This window comes from Enoplosus armatus, chromosome 11, assembly GCF_043641665.1.
Source record: "Enoplosus armatus isolate fEnoArm2 chromosome 11, fEnoArm2.hap1, whole genome shotgun sequence".
NCBI lineage: Eukaryota > Metazoa > Chordata > Actinopteri > Centrarchiformes > Enoplosidae > Enoplosus > Enoplosus armatus.
This window is the reverse complement of record NC_092190.1, coordinates 1,530,686-1,553,794: the sequence shown is the minus strand read 5'-3', so window position 1 is coordinate 1,553,794 and position 23,109 is coordinate 1,530,686. Positions and strand designations below refer to the sequence as shown.

The 23,109-nt window shown below is 45.3% G+C and overlaps 1 protein-coding gene across 1 annotated transcript in view; it reads left to right on the top strand.

Annotated features, from left to right (window-relative positions):
- The window catches only part of lrch1 (leucine-rich repeats and calponin homology (CH) domain containing 1), a 56,048-nt gene that overhangs the window by 463 nt on the left and 32,476 nt on the right, over nt 1-23,109 (top strand). The window contains exon 2 of the mRNA XM_070914463.1: nt 21,023-21,167. Within this exon, the coding sequence (XP_070770564.1) occupies nt 21,023-21,167 (145 nt within the window). The remainder of the gene's footprint in view (nt 1-21,022; nt 21,168-23,109) is intronic.

The window sequence follows — 23,109 nt, the reverse complement described above, 5'->3', positions numbered from 1 at the left end:
ATTTACAGAGCTGGCGTTTCCGTTGCTCGTTTAAAATCAAGTGTTTATTCATGAGCCACTCGGGGGGTTGAACCCTCCACCCCGGTGGTGTTGACACGTTCGTGGGTCATTTGTGGCCCCGGCTTGTGCTTCACCTGGACCGGATGCACAGCTGGATGTTACTCCTCCGATGAGTGGTCACATGTACACTACATGACGTGTCCAGTCTGTCACTGTGGACAGGATCTGGGTGATCCTGTCCTCATGTAAGACTCATGTGGGGGAAAGGGTCCTCAAGTTTCTAGGCTGCAGGGTCTGACTGCTCAGTGGGCCTGCAGTGGAATTCCCCACCACTTCCTTTTAATCCATTTAGAGCAGTAAACAGGCCGGAGAGCAGGGAGAAGCCCAGACACACAGTCAAGAGGGACCGCATACAGCAGAGAGAGAGCAGCTTTTTCCGTGGTTGTTTGTTATGGGGACGATCCAACTGGCGGGTCCTCATGCCCGCATCAGTGACCCACAGCTCTGACCTCCGCGTGCCCACGGTGGTTTTCAGGATGGCGCTCCAGCATGATGTGGGTCTTGCATGCACGTTAAGCTGATCCGCTTTCAATGTGCTGCAGATCAGTCCACGACTTGGCTTGCAGGCCCCGGGGTCACACAAAGTCAGCACTGTGGAGGGACACCTTTTTTTTTTCTTTTTTTTTACCTCTGCCTGGTGTCATCCATGCAGATCCTTCTGGTGTTGAGGTATCTGGCTGTTTTCAGGAGGACCATTTCTCCGGTCTTTACGGCAATGAATGAGTGGCAGTGATTAATCCAGAGCAGACGGGGACACTGTTACGTGTTTTCCAACCCAAGTTCCATTCACCTCCATTGTGTTGGTCAGACATCTCAAAGCCTCAGCGTGTAAAACTGAAACCATCCACTCATCCGTCTGTTGTCTCCCACAGCAGCATGAAGATCAAGGTCAGCCGTGCTGCAGTCGGACTGGGACGCCTCGGTGACGTTATGTTGCCGTACTTCACTCTGTTTATGTACACACACACAAAAAAAGAAGAAATGTGGCTTACGTAACCACACAGGGGCGATAAGCAGCGTGGAAACAGCAGTGGAGTGAGGGGATGGGGGCTTCGGTTCCAACAGCTCCGCAGCACTCTGGGTCAGGATCCAGCCTGCCTGATAGCTGAGGTTTTGTGTCTTTTGACATTTCTGTCCAGAAAACACACAAACTGAGGGTTTCTGTTCCACGGCGAGCAGGACCACGTCGCTCGCACAAGTATTTAGCCAGTGGTGGTTTGTAGCTGTGCAGTTTGGGGGATTATTGTACTTTCGCCTCATATCTGATGGCGTTTGGAGAGTCCTTACTACAGATTAAAGGTCTCTGATTCCAGTCTAGTACAAATCTCAGGTTTTTCCTCTTACACATTTTTTTTTTTTTTTTACAGAAAGCTCCCCCCTAAGAGACCCTGATGAGGTTTTAACTGTGTCTCATTAAGTCAGCTTCATCTTAAAGCTGTGTGTGTGTTTTGGGTTTCAACTCATGATAGCTCTCATCATCATTTGAATCTGTCGATTCTTGATTTTGAGTCAGTCTGTATCGTAAACAAAGTGCATTATGACATCTGCCACTGTCCAAAACAAGAACGTTGTGTTTTTTGTTTGATAGATGACGGTTCATTTAAAGTTGTGGATCGTCTTGTCGGTCAACTAATTTTATTAACGGACTAATTGTCTCCGCTCTATTCGCAGTGCATCCAAACTCTGCTTTCAGAACATGAGGAAAGTGCACCCTCCCGTTGCTCTCCTGCTTACCCATAATGCCTTGTGGTATAGTGTTGTTCTCTGCAGCTGGTTTAGATTTCATTCTCGCTCCCTCGCTAACAAACAGGAAGTTGCTAATAATTCTGTGTTCAGATTAACGCAGTGTCTGATTCAGGCCGCCAGTGAGGTGCACATTTTGGTCTTCCTGCGGAGCTCACGGCTAACATCTTAACTGCTGCCTCTCCATAAAGCCGTCCTCATATCTGCACGAGCAGCCGTGCATGTGAACATCATCGGCGTTACTGCAGTCGCTCGCTCGAATTAAAAACACCAGGCTTCATTAATCTGAGCCACAGACCTGCGGCTTCAGGTGTCAGGTGTTTACATTGTTCGCTGACAAACACCTGAGAGAACATCACGAACGCTGTGAGGGGTGGACGTGCCGTTAATGACGGGACACACCGTCCGGATCAGGTCATCAACACGCCGGGCTGATGGTAGTTCACAGTCCTGTGTGTCTCCGGTCAAGCCGCAAGATATGGAATGAGACGAGAAAGTAACAGAGTGGGGGGCGAACACGTGGTGGACTCACACACGTTTTCCTCAAACCTGCTGAACTGCACTCAGCAGCAGTTTGTCAGACGCACCACACACAAATATGTATACGACGCCGACGATGTGTTCGTATCGCGCGCTGATGCGAGGAAGGTCACAGCCTCCTCGTCGCTCCACACAGACCTGATGTTTCCAGCTCTTTTTTTAAGTCACGTGCTTCATGTACGGCATGTTGTTTTCCTTTTATCGATACACAAACTGTTCCACGTAAAAAAAAACGTAGACTTTCCTTCAAATTTCTGGCACTTCCACGCAGGGTTTTTATTTCACGCACACATTGAAAATGCGTGGATGGAGATTTACAAAGATTCTTCGGACGCGTATTGCTGCTCTCTCCGACCGCTACTGCTTGTTACGTGGTGGAGCTTCATGCTTCTGCCAGTGTCGGCGTTCCCTCTTTGTTTGGGTCGACCACATTTTGGATTGGGTCTAAATATCGTTTTCATTTCTTGAAGGAGTCTTCCTCGGGTATTTTTCGGATTTGGTCTAAAATTTTAGTCCCAGGTTTAAATCGCAACGTCTTGCACAGATCACTGTGTAACGTTGTGTCATCATATTAACTGCATATTTTTTGCGCAATAGTAAATTAGTTGAATGGAATTCAGCTGGGAGCCTGTTTTGTGGATCCGCCTTTCTGCTTTTCTCCTCTTTATATCATCAGAAACTGAATGTGTTTGTTTCGGACATTTGAAGACGTCGGTTTACGAACTTATCAGTTGGTCAAAAAAAAAATTTAAAAAATGAGTGAGTCCAGGAACAGAGAGAGATGAAGGAGGGGGTTTCCAAACCAAACCAGCCGGTCAGTCTGCTCTCATTCGGCTCACATGGTGGTATCACCTGCATCCGCCAAACCCTGACTGTGTGTGTGTGTGTGTGTAACTGCCAACCTGCTGAGGCCTTGAAGGTGAACAGGTGGTTTACTTCTGAGGAATAACTTTGTTTGGTCTGACCTGCTGTAAAGTAGGCAGTGAGTATATGTGATCCGTCCACATTATTGATTAATCTACTGATTTCATTGTATTTATTGAATAATGCTGCAATCTCTCTAAGCATGGCAATAGAAAGTAAAACTAACGATTGCATTCTCTGAGGAAGTCCTGAGTAGTTTGGAGTTCTGGGGGATTTTTTTTTTTTAAAGATGGTGGATATCACCTGAGTCCAGGAACAGGAAGGTGAAGGAGGGGGGTTTCCAAACCAAACCAGCCGGTCAGTCTGCTCTCACTTCAGAGCCCAAACCGAACACTGCTGACGCTGCAGCAAAGGGTTATTTTTAGGATAGATCTTATCGACTCATCGGCTCGGTCCATAAAATGTCAGAAAATATTTTAAAAAAACACAATTTTTGTCAAGCCCAACTTGACACATGCAAAGTCTTGTTTTGCCTTTGAACCCGAAGATATTCAGTTTAATATCACAGAAGTCTGAAGAAAGCGGCAGATATTCGCATGTGGAAAGCTGGAATCAGAAGGCAGTTTGACACGTTTTCTCAAGAAGAAAAAAAAAAGATGCTCATGCACGAGGTGACGTCTTTTTCTTTTATGTTTAAATGTCTCGTTTGTCCAAACTCCAAACATGTTCAGTTCAGTTCAAACGAACATCAGCAGCAAAGCCAAGAGGACGCAGCGAATGTTTGACGATTGCTTTCCGCTTCAGCTCTAGTTGTTTGTGTATAAGTGTGGGGTTTGTGTGTTTTCATCAGTTTTGTTCTTATCTGCCGGACGCTCAACTGTTTTACTTTCTGTTCTTCTTCCACTGTTACTGCTGCAGATGCTGCTGCTTGGAGAATGATACAGAAACACTGTGTCACCGCCTCTATATACTCTCTCATGTTCTACAATGCAGAAAAATGACTGGCTGTGTGTGTGTGCGTGCGTGTGTGTGTGTGTGTGTGTGTGTGTGTGTGTGTCTGTCCAGTAGCAGCCGCCCTCCAAACCATGTCCCCAGCTTCAGACAATATGCATTTCTGCAGTGTTTGGCAGTTTTTCAGTGGACACACACATACACACACGTCATATTGTCAGAAACAACATCCCCTGTGTGTGTGTGTGTGTGTGTGTGTGTATAAATGTGTGTGTTTGAACCACGCAGAGAGAGAGATTACATAAGATTACGTGTTGGTGATTCACATTATAACCATCTGCAGGATTTTTTTTTTTTTTTAGCTCTGACTGACCTCCTTCTCTGCTCACATCAGGCTCACAAACCCAGATAAAAATAGATCTGCTGTAAATTTCACTGGGTTTTTTTTCTGTCCGTCCCTGCTCTCAACTCTTTTCTTTTTTTTGTGTGTGTGTCTTCTATTTTTGCTCGTGAAATGTTCGCTAATCCACACATTTCTCATCACCACAGTATTTCCCAAAGTTCACACGTCGGCCAGTCACACCCGAACTGTTCCTTTCCTTCATTTATCTGGTGGTAAAGCAGTTGGCTCTCCTCCATAGTCTTAAAACAAATCACCGGTCAGTAGATTAGAAGAGTTGAAAATAATCAGCAGCAATGCAAAATAATGCGAGGAAATGTAAAGATTTGCTGCTTTTCTCATCTGAAGGCGTCACGTGGACTTTTCACTCTGTTCTGACATGTTACAGACTGAACGGTAAATCGACTGAAGAAAGAATCAACAGATGAATTGATAATCAGTTGCAGCCCTGCTGATAATATCAGCTCCTTTCTGCCTTCTTCTTCTTCTTCTTCTTCTTCTTCTTCTTCTGCTGCGTGTTTTTTGGTGACAAACGGTCTGATGTGAAGGTGTCTCCCATCCAAAGACAGCAACATTACGTTCACATTGACCTGCGGAGGTGGAGCCGCTCTCTGGCTCATCTTAAAGGGAGGCTAACCCAGAAAATGTCAATTTTTATGATGCAGCAGCTCGTTGAGGCCGTCGGTCACAGCGCAGCAGCGGAACAAGAGCGATGCAGGAAGTGCTGCCGTGTTTTTAATGTGTGCATGGATACATGACGTGAGCCTAAGGCATGATACACCACCCAGAGTTTACCACCCTCACTTCCTCTACCTCACTGCTCTTCCTTCCCCTTTTTTTTTTACAATCCACACACACACACACACACACACACACACACACACAGAGAGGAAGCTGTGGATTCCCAGGAATGTGGTGTGGTGTTGGGTAAGAGGAGGGTCTATCCGCTCCGTGTTCCCGCCACACCTGAACGTAATGGCAGCTGGGACGGAAACACGCACACCCTCTTATTTATACTTGTGAGGACATCTCTTTAATAACTACAGTACAATACTACACTAGAGTATTTCTTTGGATGTGTCCAAAAACAATCAGCCTTTTTTTTTTTTTTTTATAAATTGTGACAGTTTAAAGGCCCCCAAAAAAATCCAAGAATTGTGCCAACTTTGATTGGAGCGGTGAAAAGTGGGCGTGTCACAACCGACGTACCATGCTAGCTAGCTAGCTAACTAATGAATGTTAGCTCTGTGCCGCTAAAAGTTGATTGATGGGTGGATGTCATGATATTATTTGTTGAAAGCACACGTCATATTTTGTTTTACAGGAAGATTTTGATGTAAGAATACAAAGAAATAGATAGCTATAGATATAAAAACTAGATTTATTTTTTTTGGACATATATTGTTTGTAAGTACACAGTGGATGTGATCTAAAAGTGTTAAAAGGGCATTTGTCATTCAATCTCTACTTTAAACTGACCCTGACCGTGACCTTTAACCTCACAAAGACATGCTTTTACTTGAACACTTACTTTAATTTTCACCTTCAACCTCATTCTGTTGATGGACATAGGGCTGTGGAGGAGGGGGGGGGGGCTCATGCATAGTGAATGAAGCACTTAATGGAGCAGTTAATGGTTTCTCTCAGAGGAGCGAGCAGCTACAGAGACAGCCGACAGAATGGATGCACAACAGGAGATCAGAGTAGAGCACAGCGGACTGAGATAGAAAATAATAGAATACAATCAAACAGGACAGAATGGAGGTCGACTGCTGTCAGGCTGGATCAGTGCACAGAGGTGCTTCACTGTAGTATAATGTAAAACAGGAGGCCGTACATTTCTTCAGTCTGCCCGTTGGAATCTCTATATTTCTCTTTGTTGCTTATTTGAAACCCTGCCATTGAAATACTAATGAAATGTGTGAATGATGAATGGTTTGTCATTATTTACAATGTGTTCATTTTTATGGCTTTTACTTTTACTATTTTCTTTTTTTCGCTTTGTGTTTAATATGTTTTGGTTTTATTGTCAAGCACTTTGAACTGTTTTGAAAGGTTATAGAAATAAAGTTTATTATTTCAACTTTAAGTGTCTGTTGTGCTGTGGCAGCACACAGCACAACAGAGCTGAAACAAATAGTATTGTAATCGATTAGTCAGTCGGCAGCTGTTTTGGTAATAGATTCATTGTTTAAGTGATTTTTCAAGCAATAAGTGAATGTACAGCCAAGCTAGCTGCTCTTTGACACAGTGGTGCTTTGAGCTAAATGCTAAGCTTAGTACGCTAACGTGCTCGCCGATGGCCTCTGTTCCTCTAGCTTTGCTCAGACTGTATTTTTCTCATAGAGGGTTTGGGATGCTTCCAGTGGTCCGTTGAAAGCTAGCGGAGCGGAAGCTGACCTGAAGCCGGGGTTTAGGATTCTCGCTATTGACACTGTGAGGTGGGGTGCCGTGGTGGAGCTGGTCCTCTCACCAGCACAGAGACAGGAAGTGACCGCTCCCCACCTCATTGTTTTCAGGAGGCAACAGCTCGGATCTTTTCCTGTCAGGGAAACCAAGGACCCCCCCCCCCCCCCGCCCCGCCCCACCAAGCTGTGAAGTACAGCGTCTGTTGGCATCGTTTCAACTGCATGCCTGCCAAATATTAGACATTTTTGCAGGTAATTGGCTGTAGATATGTAGCACTTTTATATCCAAAGCGCTTTACAATCTGCCCCTCATTCACTCACACTCTGACACACTGCAAGCTACCATGCAAGGTGCTGGCCTGACCGTCATTCATTATCAGGGCACCACGGATATCTGTACTAAATGAAATGATAATCCATCTAACAGTTGGAGATACGTCACTTAAAAACAAGAATGTCAAACAGCAAGTGCCGCAAAAAGGAAAAGTCAGGGAATCGGCTAAACCAGTAGGATTCATCCTCTTGGGACCATGAACGTCTGAACCAAATTTCATGGCAATCAATCAAATAGTTTTGGAGATGTTTCGGTCTGGACCAAAGTGGAGGATCAACCGACAGACAACCACTGCCTTCCCTAGAGCCAAACTGCTAGCATGGCTAAAAAGCCTCCTTTAGCCAGTATGTGGTCCAGAGTGGAACAGCTGGCAACCCATGTCTCCGTTCAAAGGTGGTCTGTAGGTCATATGAAGACAACCATCCTAACTCCACCTGCCGATGAAGCCCGTGATATACAGTTGAAAGCGCCAGAGAAAGCTAGTAAGCGGACCTTAAAATAAAAAGGTTATTTTGTCAGACTACTCTTCCCAAAGCAAGGATGAACTTTCATGTTCAACTTTCCAGTTCAGACTAAAGACTTTAAGATTACATGAAACATGAACCCTTCCCTGAAAAACGGACATGTTTGTAGTCCGTCTGTCTGTGATGAGAGTGACGCTGCGTCTGGTCAGAAAGGATCTTTGTGCATCGGAGGAGGTCATGGCCTCACTGTGGGACACCTGATCACGCAGGAAGTAGTCTTTTCTTTTGATACCTGACACCGGCGAGTCAGGCCGCGACATCGCTTTACACGGTGAAGCCATGAAGGTGACGTCACACATTGCATCATACGTTTTTGAACTCTTTGCGTTCACTTCCAGCTCAGACCTGCAGTTGTGTTGCTGTGTTGAGGTCATGTCTTGTGTTTGTGCCCAAATTAGGTCTTTTGAGGCTTTTTTTTTTTTTCCTATCAGTGCTTTTCATCTGCTGCTGCACAGATCAGACCGACTCTCTGAAGCTGCTATTTGGAACAGAAAATAGAAACTCACATTCACAGACTTCAGACCAGACTTGACTCTCTGGTGACGTAAACCTGCATTTGCAGCGCATGGACTCAATGGACCCCCCCCCCCCGCCAGGGGTGGGTGGGTGGGTTAGCAATTACCATGACATTTAGTACATATGTTGTTTCCCACAAGATAAATCCTAAAGGTGATCCTCTGACTTTTCCTGTAGCGCCATCATCGGGTCTATATTTAGATTTTATAACCGTATACAGCCAAACTAATGCCATTCCCATCATCCTCGGCTGCACTGTCCGTTAACAAATCTTAGCATGCTGCTGCACCACGCTAAGAAACCTGCTAAACATTGGCACGTTAGCGTTGTCATTGAGAGCATGTTAGCATGCTGAGATCAGCATTTAGTACAGCCTCACAGAGATGCTAGCATGGCTGTAGACTCTCGGGTTAGTTTATTTTGAAATGTTTGAATATTCTTTGATAACAAAAGGTTTGTATCGAAAAAAATGATTATTTCGGTGTACCAAAACCCGGGTATCGTATCGGCACTAGTTTAAACGGCTTGCTGATCTGTTATATTTGGTTTGTTTAGGTTCCCACTGACTAATGACACCCAGCCACCTGACTCACAGGGAGTGCGTTTACTGAACAACCCGACAATAACAAACCAGTCCGGCCTCACTGCTGTAATTTACCTCCTCTGGAGTTCAGCTGAAAATGGGCATCGGCACAGTCCTCATTTTGGCTTTCTGTGCAATAGGCTCTGCATCAGTCTCCCTCTACCCATAATCCCCCGTGACTTGCGTTTGTTTGTAGTGGGTTTATACTGTGTTCTTACTCGTAATGAATCACACTGCCTCTCTCTTCTCAGAGGACTCGGACTCTTGTTTTTGGGCGTTTATGTGCTGTCATGTGGCACAAAGAGGTGGTGTACAGTTCAGAGAACACCGTAATTACACAAAACAATATATACAATAGAACGGCAGCAGAAGTGTTTAATAATTTCAGGGGAATATAAAATGATCTCAAAGCAGTTATAACGCAGAAAGTATGGAACAAAATGCTCTTCATTGTGCACCGTGTAATACGTAATAAAGCTGCACACGAGCTGCAGGCCGCCGTGAAACAACATCATCATCATCATCATCATCAACATGGCGTCGTCCTGCAGCTTCGGTGTTCCTAAATCTGAGACGTACAGTGTGAGTCTGTCCTGACAGACGCCGAATCCCTTTGAATAAATAAACAGGAACAGTCTCTCATCCCTCCAAATGTAGGCCAAATTCACCCCCAACACACACACACACACACACACACACACACACACACACACACACACACACACACACTGACACACACCTCTATCTCCCACTTAAATCCCCCTGGCATCATACTGGCATCCAAATATCGTACACACACACACACACACATCCATAACTGGTTCACCATGACGAGCACATACACTTTCCATACCCCTCTCCTTCAGGCTTATCCTAATACACCATGAAGCACACGCCAGCATACATAAATGAGTGTTCACATATGCTCATAAACACACACACACACACACACACACACACGCATAAAGCAAAAATAAATCCACATCCAGACAAATGAAAGCTGTGGTATTAAGCCTCATGAAGTAAAATCCTTTCAAATGAATCTCAAGTTTCAGCGTCTGGCAGCCTCACCTGCTCAGGTGTGACATTAAATCACACGGTGGGGGTGTTTTGATGGGGGTGGCGCGTGTGTGTGTGTGGCATACATATTCATGAGTTTATTTCTGCGCAGATATTTTAAGCGTGGTGTTGCTGTCATGAAGAGTCTGTTGGTTGCCGATGCTACACAAGTCGGCATAGGGGGTCATTTTGTTTTGTTTTGCGCCAACCAATCAGTAGCAAGTGTCTTTGCTAGCCGCTGGGAGCAGTTAAGGGTGACAATACCGTTGCTATGGTGCCACGTTTTTTATGAGTGGCTCTTCTGCTTGTATCATGCACATGCGCGTGAGCAACGTGATAAGACACTCCTGGTGCTATTCCGTAACACGCCAGCAAATGTAGCAATGCACCAGCGGAGGCAGCGAAGAAGACTGCTAGCAAACGTAAACAACGCACGACTTAAAGTATTTAAAAAAAAAACCTAGCTTTGTGTTTTGTGAGGAAATAGACTCAACGCGTTTCTCAGAGCTCAAGGATTCTGATGCTGTTTTTCAAGGATGTAGCCAGGTAGCTAGCTAAGAAGGAAAGATGGCATCCCCGTTCTTCATCCCACCCGATTGGTTGGCTCTCTCTCCAACCCAGGGGAAATAGCCAGTAAAAAAAAAAAGTACCTCTCCTTCCAATCAGATCTTTCTGAGGGCCAGGGCCCGCCCACATCAGCAGAGCTCAGAATTCCAGGAATCATGTTTAAAGTTTGTGTGTGTGTGTGTGTGTGTGTGTGTGTGTGTGTGTGTGTGTGTGTGTGTGTGTGTGTGTGTCAGGGTTGGCGTGTGTTTTGTGTGTGTTTGATGGGACTGGGTGGTGGTTTGTGAGCATGCCATCCCCTGCAGCCACACACACACACACACACGCAGACAGTTCCGTGATATGCTGACAGCAGAGAAAGATGTGGGTCAGTGGTGGGGGTCTTGTTGTTGTATTTGATGATGTGTGTGTGTGTGTGTGTGTGTGTGTGTGTCAGCAGCAGAGTGGTGTATGTTGACAGTGTGCCTGGTGGGTTGCCAGTTTGAGGAAACTCCCCCTCTCTAATCCTGTTAGTGTCTCTGCCTTCCAGCTCTCTTCCTCTTTTTCTTTCTATTTTTAAACTTGACATTTTTCCCTCCGACTCTCGCGCTGCTTTTCTGTCTGTCTGTCCGTGCGTTCACCATCCTTGTCTTCACTACAACATCAGTGATTTTGTTCTTTTTTTTTTGTGTTGTGTCTCTTCATTTAACGCTTCATGTCAAACACTTTGAATTGCCTTTTGCGTCTGAAAGCTGCTGTTCAAATGAACTCTAATGTGCTCTTTCCTTTTCTGGTCAACATGCTCTGTCCACCTCTACTCGGTTACATGTGGAATAACAACGGCATAGATTAGATTATAGAAGGATTATGTCAATGTGCTTTTTTGTAAATTGAATTGGCGTAATGAGCTGCACATTCGTGGGGAGTCAGTGAAGGAGTTTAAAAAAAGGTGATCCCAGTATTTCTTCTATGCGCAGTATCTTCACTCACGTTAGCTGCCTTTATAGATAATCACTGTCTGAAATTAAAATCCTTTTTGTTTTTGATGTGTAGAAATCAATATTTATCTGTGTGCGAGACCCCATAACCATCAGCCCCCAACACTCTAAATCTACCGCATACCGCTAATCCATGGCTGTCTGCTGGTCACTGGGTCAGACAGACGAGAGATCACACACACACACACACACACATACACACAGCTTTTGTTTTTGTGTGTGTGTGTGTGTGTGTGTGTGTGCCAGATGGAATACAACTGGTAAACAGAGAGGCCACTGCAGGTTATAGACAAGCACATACAAACAGTACAACACATGAGAGGTCTTCACGAGTCCGGGACCTGAGTCGGACCGGGTCCAAATGGGTCTGTGTGTCGGTATATTTATATTAACATAATCACCACGGTAAAAACACTTCTTCAAGACTTCTACAATCGACAGAATCTTGTGTGTCTTTGTCTCCCTTGACTTTCATTTCTATACATTTGTCTTGCAAGATTACTTTATGCACGTCAGGTAGGTTTTACCCGTGAAGATCCCAGTCATAAAAACCAAACATGGTTGAGATGGGTGTATTGAGCGTAATGGACAGATTCGATTATTTCCGTTCTCGATTAATCTTCCGATTATCCGTTATCCGATATTCACATGCGATGTAAAACTCGGCTCTCGTGGAGAAGGGTTGGCACGTTGATTTTGTCTGTGGGACACCCAGCTGATGACCTTTCAGTGTTCATTAAATCGCAACACACACACCACACACACACACACACACACACACACACCGTACATCAGGTTCCTGTGAAGTTTCAGCCTGCTGCTGTGTTATCCTGATTGACACTTCTGACCTTTGCTCACCTGTACACACAAGCCGATGCTGTGAACACACACACACACACACACACACACACACACACACACACACACACACACACACACACACACAGTCATATGATGATATTTGGTTTACTTTATCTAACAGCAAAACGCAGCAGATGTGATTGTTGTTGTTTTTTCTTTTTTAAAGATGGAAAGTGTAAAATCTGACATGTCTGACATTTATTTCACCTCCCACCCAGAGTCACCTGCACTTTCAGTTTCATGATCACCAACCTGCTACAGGAGCCCGACAGGGTCAAAGGTTGCAAAAGACTGTAAAACCGCGACTGTAAAACGAAGCAGTGAGAGTAACAGAAGACAGTCACTCCAGTTTCCCGTTATTTATTAACTTAGAACTTATTGGTGTTTTCCTTCATGTGTTTCATGTGTTTTACCCCCCCCCCCCGATGAGTTGGGGACATACGATCACACACTGCGCTGTAATGATCTGTCTTCTGATCCGGTCGCTGCCCGTTGTTTTTATTAAGATCGTTTTAAACATGTTTGATTTTTTTATTTATTTATTTTTTTTTCACAAACTGGGATCAGGACTATTATCAGGAGAGTGAGCTGCTGTAAAAACAGTTGTGCCATGGGTTATTTAATAATCCAGCACATCAGGTCAGAGCCACAGTTCATCTTGTACAATATCCCCCCGGGGACCAATAAAGTATTTCTGATTCTGATCTGAAGTTCACCTCAGCCTGAAGAGGCTTTCCCACTGCTAGCATGAGCTGTTTTTGACGGCTGTCGGTGTCAGGGAATTTGTGTTCTCACTGGATTTTTGGGATCATACAGTCATGTGACTCCAAACACAGTCCACCTGCCGTCAGGTGTGTTGTCTCAAATCAGTCGAAAAACCAGTGTATGCTGTTATGTGTTGGGTTTAGGTGCACCGGGTTGTGGTGTTGAGCTGAAAGGATAGTGAAGCTGTCTTCCCTTTATTGGACAAAAATAGTTTTCAAGCAGGCTCCGCGAGGAATATGTTTTTATTCCATTTGTTTTGATTTATCTTGGGGGTCTTGTTCTCGAGTGTGGTTCAAATGGAGCGTGACATCGACAGGCGGAGCTGGGAGGCAAAGCTTTCAGTCCACCAGTTGATGTGCGCTCCAGCAGCCCTCACCTCCGGTCATGAGCTTTGGGTGGTGACCCAAACAATGAGGATACAAGCAGCCGAAATTAGTTTCCTCCGTCGCTGCTCCTCTTTTTTTTCCTTTCTTTTTTGTCTGGCCAGTTGGGGTGGTTCGTGCATCTGATCCTCCCTTTAGAGGAGACCCAGAGACAGGCCCAGAACACGCTGGATAGAGTATATGTATCATCTAGCCGGGGAACGCCTCGGGATCCCCCCAGGAGGAGCTGGATAACGTTGCTGGGAAAGAGGAGCCTGCTGCCACTGTGACCCGGCCCCGGATAAGAGGATGTTTTTATTATTATTGATTTCATTGTGGGGGGGGTGTTTTTTTCCCCGTCCACCATAGCAGGGCTGGGGAAACGTGAAACCAGAAAGCTCATAGTGATGTAGCTGCATTATAAGTTTACAACTTATAACAGCGGGAGCTGCCTGTCGAGATTCACTCCGGCTTCACTAACTGCACCAGAGGAATCGAGACAGCCTTTAATATCAAACTGTCTGTTCACGGAGGTCGACGCAGCTCTGCTAACCTACATACTGTGTGTATGTGTGTGTGTGTGTTTAGATTCAAGTGTGTGTGTGTGTTGCTAATTTGCAAATCTTCAACTACAGTCATTTTACTGCATTTGCCAGGCATTAAACAACTACACGTACTCCATCATATTATTGCTGTAACAACTTAATTAGACACGACTTTCCACAACGTTGGCTGTGTGTGTGTGTGTGTGTGTGTGTGGATGAAAGGAGGAGACTGATCTTTCTGGGTGTTCTTCTTCTCTCGCCCTACTTTTCCTCCCGTGGAGGCAGGAAAGTGGGACGAGCGAAGCAGCAGCAGCAGCAGGAGGACGAGACGTTGATCTCTGCTGCGTGATGAGCAAACGAATAGACGACAAAACAAACACACAGATTGCAGACTGTTTTCTTTACGTTCGTTAAGTGCAGCGGTTCCCTCCCCCCCCCTCACCCCCCGGCTGTGGCTCCGTCAGTGCCGTTCTGCACACGAGGCTTCGCTGCTCCACTCAGAGTGAGTGGATGTGGGTGGGTGGTTGCTCGCTGGAAGTACTTGCTCTCTGTTATGCAACAGTCAGTTTGTGTCGCTGTTCTGGAGAACAAAACATTCAGAGTCAGAGACAAATGGAGCGAGGGAAACGAGACGTGGGGGGGAGGGGGGGGGGGGGGGGTCTGAGAGGGAGGAGGGGGAGAAGAAGAAGAAGAGTGAAACCTCCAAACAACAGGATCAGGATGGTATTATTATATATTTGTCTTACTGGCAACAAATCCCATGAAAAGCTCCAAAGCAACAACGTGTCATTCTGTCTGTTACATATTCTTCTTCTTCGTCTCGCTTCTGTTCGGTAGATAATCGTGCTCTGACTTTTTTGGAAATGCATTTCCCACAATTCTTTGGATTTCGACAGGAAGTGTTGCCCTTGTGTTTTGCTAAGCCTGTGTTTGTTTACATTTTGTCAAGTTAGCGCGATTTGAAAGTGAGCTGAGTCAGCTGTTAGCAGCTCCAGTTCTATTGGGACACAATCGTGGAGCAGAGAGGCTCCTTCACCGTTTATTTCTGTGGTCTGTCCAGAAAGTCTTATTCTGCTGTGCACTTCACTGTAAGCCCCCGCGGATAGATCAGCCACACAGAAACTGTCTCCATATAGAAATATGAGACATAGATATATAGAGTCCCCCCCCCCCCTGCTCTCAGTAGAGATCACTGCCTGTAGTAGAAAAACAAAGTGGACCTGAGATCACTTTCTGAGGTCAAATAAATCTCCTTCTGGTAGACGAGGAATGTTCCAGTAGCGCAGGAAAACAATTTGGGGGGTGTGTGTGTGTGTGTGTTTCCCTCCCATAAACAGACCTTATAAAGCAAATCTCATGTTTTAATGGGTTTTTTTTGGATGTGAGTGAGTGTGTGTGTGTGTGTGTGTGTGTGTAAGAATGACTGGCCTCCCACAGGAATCCTACATGACCTATTTCTCGACCCTGTCCATCTGCCGCAACACACACACACACACACACACACACACACGCACACTCATGCCCACACACACTCATGCCCACACATATTTGTGCAGCCGCTGATGCGTTCAGTATTACAGACATGTGACTCTGCATCCATGCAGAAAGTCTCACATGGTCGTCATGGTGACAACCATCAGCTTAGGGCCGGCCAATATGGCCAAAGTCTTCGTGGTGTATATATATATATATATGTCATCTTATACCACAGCACAGCAACTGCTCCGTAAAGTCATTCATTGATTTTGTTCCAGGTGAACTTATGAAACGTAATGAAAACATTTTCAGCCGTCACTGATTTGAAGAAGGGAACCGTGCCAGAGGGTTTTATGGCGCTGCTCTCTCGGTCGTGCTGCATTTGAACTAGTGGAAACGGTGAAAGTTGGAAGTCGCCATTGGTTGGAAATGGAGACGATGAAGAAGTAAAGCTCATACTGCTACTGATTTTGCCTCAACATTTCTGAAAAGAGTGAACCGTACATTTGAAGAGTTGTGAGTCACATTTCTGTCCTGATTCGTCTCCGTAAAGTGGCATTAATGAAGTAGCTTCTGGCTGTTAAGACACCACACTCAGTACAGCTGTAGTTGCTTCTCGGTGTTATATTTCAGTGTCATATGAGAGCTGGCTGCTGACACAAAGCAGATTATCATCATCATCATCAGCACAAAACCGAGTCTGAGGCAGCGTTTTTTTTTTTTTTTCCCCCTCCCAGCAGCACCTTCAGCATCCTGGACCGACTCCACCCGTCTGAGAGCCAGCTGTTTCCTTTGTAGTCAGCAAGTGGTGAGGACACCGCCAAGAAAACCCCCGTCCTGTGCCACGCACACACACACACACCCTGTCCGACGTCCCTGCGTAGTTCAGCTCAGTGATTCACATCTGCACTCCGGACCGAACGTCTTGCTGTTCTCGGTCTTTGTTTAGATGAACAGTTCCAACTTTGTTTTCGTTCATAACAGACTTGTCGTGTGAAGGGAGTGTGATTTACAGAAACTGGTGTGTCCAAGTACCTGATTTCATGGCAGTTATACTGATGCACGGAGAAGTGATCACATGACATGTTGTGGATCATTCTGGCATCCCAGTATCACCACAGACTGGTGTTGCCTTCATGTGTGCCTGTAGACTTACACATGTGAGTACATGTAACCACAGAGCCACTTGTAGTCATGGTCATGCTGATAATGATGATGATGATGATGATGATGAAGATTAACCAAAGCAATAAGGTTCAACACTTCTATTTTTTTCTGCGCTGCACTCGGGGTGAGACTGTTTGGTAGTCTTGCTCTATTAGGGTGTGTGTGTGTGTGTGTGTGTGTGTGTGTGAAGCCTGTCATTACCGTACTGCAGGGAGGAGCCTCGCCTCTTCCTGCACAGCCAGAGGATGCAGCTGCAACACACACACCCCCGAGCGTATTCTTACTTTAGAGATCTTCAGGCGACCTGACTCGCCAGAAACACTCTCCACCTCCAGCCAATCACAATGCAGCACATGACTGACACATTTACGCGTTAGCAGTTTCACCCCCAACCTTTTTTCTTTCTTTTTTTTTACGCGTAGTTTGCTTTCTTTATGCTGGAATCAAAAAGAACACAATATCGTAAACGGTGAGCCGCACCATATGGTCGAAAATGACAAGAACATGGAATTAGGCCCGCTAAAACAATAAAAGTAGGTACATTTACTAATATTGTGACAATAGTTACTGCTAAATAGTGAAAATTGGACAATATATGTCTAAAAATCTCATCGTGGAAACATGAGTAATCAAAAGTACATGATAATCACAATAGCTACCCCCCCTCCCAGAGACAGAGCTCTGCGTTAATGAGTAGGCAGGAAACATTCTTGTGCCTCATTCAGCTGCGCTCAGCCTCCACATTCCTGCTCCCTGTCTGAGTGTTTGTACAGTACGAGTCTTTGTACATCCGAGGGCACACAGCTCCCACCACTGCTCACATGTCGCCTTTCTGCACTCCGACGAGCCAGTTCGCGCAGTCGGGCCCGGATGAACGGATCTGGGTTTCATGTCAATCTCCGCCATGTCATTTTACTTGCTCTGTCCGACTCGCAGTGTCACAGAGGTGACGACGCGTTGAAAGAGGAGATTCACGGCGAGCAGTTGGCGGGAAAATAAAACTCACGCTTCGGGACGACAGTGTCAGCGCCTCCTGTGGCCTGTTAGCCTGTGAGGTGCCCCACGCCCCATTACATTCACTTGAATGTCAAACAACTCATCTAATTCGGGGGAACTATCAGACCTCAGTCATTTTTGAGGCTTTTAATGTGAAACAGCTGCGCAGGAAGTGGTGCGTTCATTGATGGCAGCTTAACAGGGACTGAAGAAAAAAATGAAAATGGGAGCAGGTCATGACACAGGAAGGCTCATCACTAAAATAAAAGCTATACTTTACTAAAGTCCTAGGGGGGGAAACTAGGACCCGTCACCAGTCAATGTGCAGACAACTGTCACTGGATTACTGTGATACCGGAAACTATGATTCTGCAGTTAGGAGCCTTTTTTTTCGTTTACAATGATGATAACGACACAGCATATCCGCTTCATGCCTCTCCTCTTCTTCCCTTTCCTCTTCCAGAGGTCAAAGGTCGCACCCCGACAACACCTCGTGACCCCGATGACATCGCCCCCTGTCTCCTGAGAGAGGGAGAGTGCTGTTATTAACACAGGAAGCCCCACGCCTGCTTCACAGGGTGGGGTGCGTGACTGTTGTTTGTATTGCAAACAGTTTTAAGGAAATCGGATTAACAAACGAGTTCTTGTGGAAATAATTTGCCACTCGTTGTTAGTTGTGGCCTAGTTGTTTATAGGTTCAAACTTTGCCTAGTTATAACGTACGTGTTCGCTACATTGAAATAAATATTTATTTATTTATTCTTTTAAACAGTGCAATACATACATATATATATATATATATATATATATATATATATACATGCATTATTACTGTATATATTTTTTACTTTTGTTTTTCACTTAAATATTGTAAAGGTGTATGTTTTTTATTTTTTATTTCTTATTTTTCTTATTTTTTTCTATCTTATTTTGGTACATACTCTCATTTCCAAATGGATGCTACTTTCTACTCTTGAATGGGAGCATTTGAAGGCATCAGCAGTCACCTGCGGGACACCGTGGTGATGATGTTTGTAAATGGATCTGTTGCTGCAATGCGCTGGTGCAGTTGATTTCCTTTCCTTCCTGCATCGTCGCATGCTTTCTGATTGGACGCTGCCACCGATGTGTCTTATTAACTGATCTAGACATCAAGTAAAGTCTTCTCTTTGTTGACTGGTGCAGCCCAATTCAGTAACTCGCTAGTTTGCAACTAGCTGAGCAGCCCTCTCTCCGGTTAGGCTCATTAGTGTGGTACAGTACTGAAGTGCCTGCAGCAGGCTGACTGTTAACACAGCCACCTCCGTACACAGCAGCCGCTGACGATCAGGATCAACAAACTGAAACCTTGAGAGGAGGTTCACTGCCGGCTTTGCTTGTTTACCTCTGCTGCCGCAAGTTGGAACAAGTTAACTGGAGAGAATTTGGCCTCCAACTCTGGCGCGAACTCAGCTCGTGGCCTCTGAAACATGTCAGGGGCTCAGACATGAGTTGAGAGAGGGAAGAATCCTGCAGGTTAAGAGCTGCTTGGTTGCCGGTTTGAATCCCAGACAGACTGGAAATGATCCTGATCCATCGGCGGCAACTGTCGGCGGCGTCTCGAGCGTATTCGAACGCCACATTTGGACGTTTTTGGACTCGGTGTGGTGTGTGTGTGTGAGCTGTGAGTTCTGTGACACACCTTCAGCCTCCTCAGCAGCAGCAGCAGCAGCAACAACAACAACAACAACCGCCGCTGCTGTTTAATGCGCTCGTGTTTTATTGGGGACGTGACTGGAGAACACGTTGGTGCTTGCATGAAAAATGCAAAGACAGCATTAACATGAAACATGACACAGCAGTCACATCACAAGTTAAAACAGGGAGCGTCTATATGAACTCATATGAACTCGTCTGTAGGAACCACATAAAACATCAACATAATACTTACTTACTGCTTCTTTCAGGACGATTGACAATGATTATTTAAAAAACATTCATTCACACTTACATGTGTTAAGTGTGTGTGTGTGTGTGTGTGTGTGTGCGTGCGCGAGTTTGACCCTCAGGGAACAGATGCTCACTTGCTCACGAGGTCAGCGGTTCGTATTGATGCATCCCGTCAACAACATCAACTAACGTCTTTGATAAGGCTCCATTTTAAATGAGGCTATTACAGAATATTGACCAAAATATCTGTAAAAAAATGTGTGTGTGTGTGTGTGTGTGTGTGTGTTTCATGGGTTACTATCATCACTTGTGTCACCTCACATGACATCATGCAACCTGACAGATGTGTCCCTAAAGTGTCTCTCTTCTTCTTTGTGTGTGTGTGTGTGTGTGTCCGTCCAATATTTTGCAGTACGAGTCATTGTCCACTGTATTATTTAGAGGTTTAAGAGACGGGATGGTGTTGGGCACGGACACACACACACACACACACACACACACACACACACACACACACACACACACACACACACACACACACACACACACACACACTCACACTCTGCCAGTAACAGCAGTGTGTTTTCAGACAGCAGTTGAGTCAGACTGCTGCCGCTTGTTTGGAGGATGAAAGCAGGACCGAGGAGCCGTTTGTTTCTCTGCCGCACTGTTTTAAATAGCACTTCCTTTGACTCCCGTGCTGTTGATGCTCGGATACATCAGACCGGCATCAAGGCCGCCCCCCCCCCCTTAGAAAGAAACGCGCTTCCACATAACGAGAGAAACAGGAAACAGCTGAAAAGCTGTTGTGTAGCAGGTTGTAAAACTAAAAACAACCATATTAATAATAAAAAAAAAGCACGAGTGCTGGAACGCAGCTGGTTATAGGATTCTGACAGATATTCAGCATAAACAGTCCATGTGAGACGTGTCTTTTGTTTTGACATGGCTGAAAGTATTATTAGTAGTTTTCAGTGTTTTGAATCTAAACACTGAATATAAAAAATAAAAAAAAAAACACTCAAACCTCTCCATGATTGTTGCCTCCGGAGGAAATGAACTCTTGGTCTGTTCTCGCTCCGTTAACAAAACAAATGTGTTTTTAAGGGTTCAGCCTCACGAGAACAATGTGGAGTAATTGGCCCGACAGCCCTCGGCCTTATTTGGCAGGATGTGATTTCACCAGTCCTGGCCTCGAGCGGCTGACCTCGGCCCCTCCGGCCGGGTCTGACGACAGTCGGACCTCGAGTTTCTCTGCTGCTGCTGCTGTTTGTACGAACGGGACAAGCTTCATTTTCCCCCACATTGAAAAGTAAAAGTGTCTTCCTCTTCTTTCTTTACTTTAAAAAACATGACCCTCTTTGTAACATCATGTATTCAATCATTTTCTGCCCGCAGACCTGTCAAAGAACAGACTGACCGACGTCCCCTCGGAGGTCTGCCACCTGGTCGCCTTGGAGACACTAAACCTGTATCACAACTGCATCAGGACCATCCCAGACAGCCTCATCAGCCTGCAGTCACTCACCTCCTTAAATCTCAGGTACACACACACACACACACACACACACACACACACTTGGTGTCATTGCAGCCTCGCAGTGTGAGAGCCTCAGCTCTCGCTCTGCTGCGCCAGGGAGAGCTTGAGGAATTTAAGAGGGTGTTGCGTCCTGGGTGCGATGCAGCAGTGTTGTTGCTTGTGAGCCTGTCGGTATCCAATATATACATGAATATACACACAACACAACATCCGTGCGTCCGTAATTGTAAAGTCAAGGTAGAACATTCTCGGCAACAATCCAACACGGGTCCAGTTTCAGACACACGGCCAGCGTTTAAAGGCTGCTGTCAGATTTGTGCCTCCACTAACATCAGGCTGAATCAGAGTGACGAAGCAAAAACAAAACAGTGTCATTGTCCCTTAATGTGAGCAGACTGAATTGTGTGCGGGCTTACTCTTCACTGTTCTGCCCGTCTGAGCTGTGTGAGTCACTGCAGGTGTGTGTGTGTGTGTGTGTGTGTGTGTGTGTGTGTGTGTGTGGCCTTTTCACCAGCGCTGTGCCATTGGTGGGGACATGGCTTTGTGTGTGTGTGTGTGTGTGTGTGTTGTACCATCGATGCTGCAGGCTGAAGCGTCGCTAACACAGTTCAGTGGACTGAACCTCTCTCTCACACACACACACACACACACACACACACACACACACACACACGCCTTGTGCTGACCTTCACACACACACAGCGTCTGGCCCTCTGTCAGGTTGTGTTTACAGGTCGAGGTGTCCTCTCCGCGAGACGTGACTCTGTTTCTAAATCGATTGATCAAGAAGATTACCAAAAATTCTCTGTGTCCAGCTTCTCAGTCCCGATGATTTTCTGTGTTTCGGTGGTAATTTTCATTATCTGTGTTTTCTGTCACAAAAAACTGAATATCTAAACGTCACTTTGCTCTTTAGCAAATAATGATTGGCGTTTAAATACACTAAACACATAATATGAAACTATACCATTAAACATTTAAAACAACACCAATAAAACCAGCAGGAAGAAATAATGATGTGAGTATATATATATATATATATATATATATATATAAACATGTAAGAGCTGACAAGGTTAGAGACCTCCAAATTAAAAGCCCGAGAGGTCTTTCATTTGTTTTTAAAATGGTAGGAATGATTTTCTCTTCAGTGAATCAGATCGTTTCCTCTCGGCTTCACACCTGCAGTCACCTGATCATGAGTGACTCAGTTATTATACATCCCCACACACACACACACACACACACACACACACACACACACTGTGTTTCCAGTCATGGTGCTATCGCTGAGTAAATTAGTAATTTAATGAATGATCAATTTAATTAGGCTTTTAAATGCTGATCTGGTAGGAAGATAATCAGAATGGTGTGTGTGTGTGTGTGTGTCCAATTTGAAGTTTGAATCCACACACACACACACACACACACACAGACAGTCTGTGCTGTCAGAACAGGAAGGACGCTCTGCCTTCCTCTCCAGGAATAATGCCGCGCTATTTTTAGTCTTTAAAGTCAAACGGCTCGTTGTCTGAAACGGAGAAGTATGATCATTTGACTCGTTTGACTCAAATTACACACATGAATAGAATTTTTTTTTACAACACAAGCAGGCTGCTATGGCTGTTTTGAAATGACCACAAATGTCAGTAGGATGAACCGTGAATATCGGAACCACGTTTCACAACGATCCAAGTCTGTGAACGCTAAAGAACCCCGACACGCTGACAGTGAAACACTCAGCACGTTAGCCGATGTTAGCCCTTCAGCTCACAGCACCGCTGTGCCTCGGTACAGCCTCACAGAGCTGCTAGCATGACTGACGACTCTCATCGCCCTAAAACATAAAAACAACCCCGAAAGAAGCTGCGGGGCTATTTTAACAAACTTTATCTCAGATGTGTGGTCAGCTTCAACAAATATAATGTGGCTGCTTTGTGTGTGT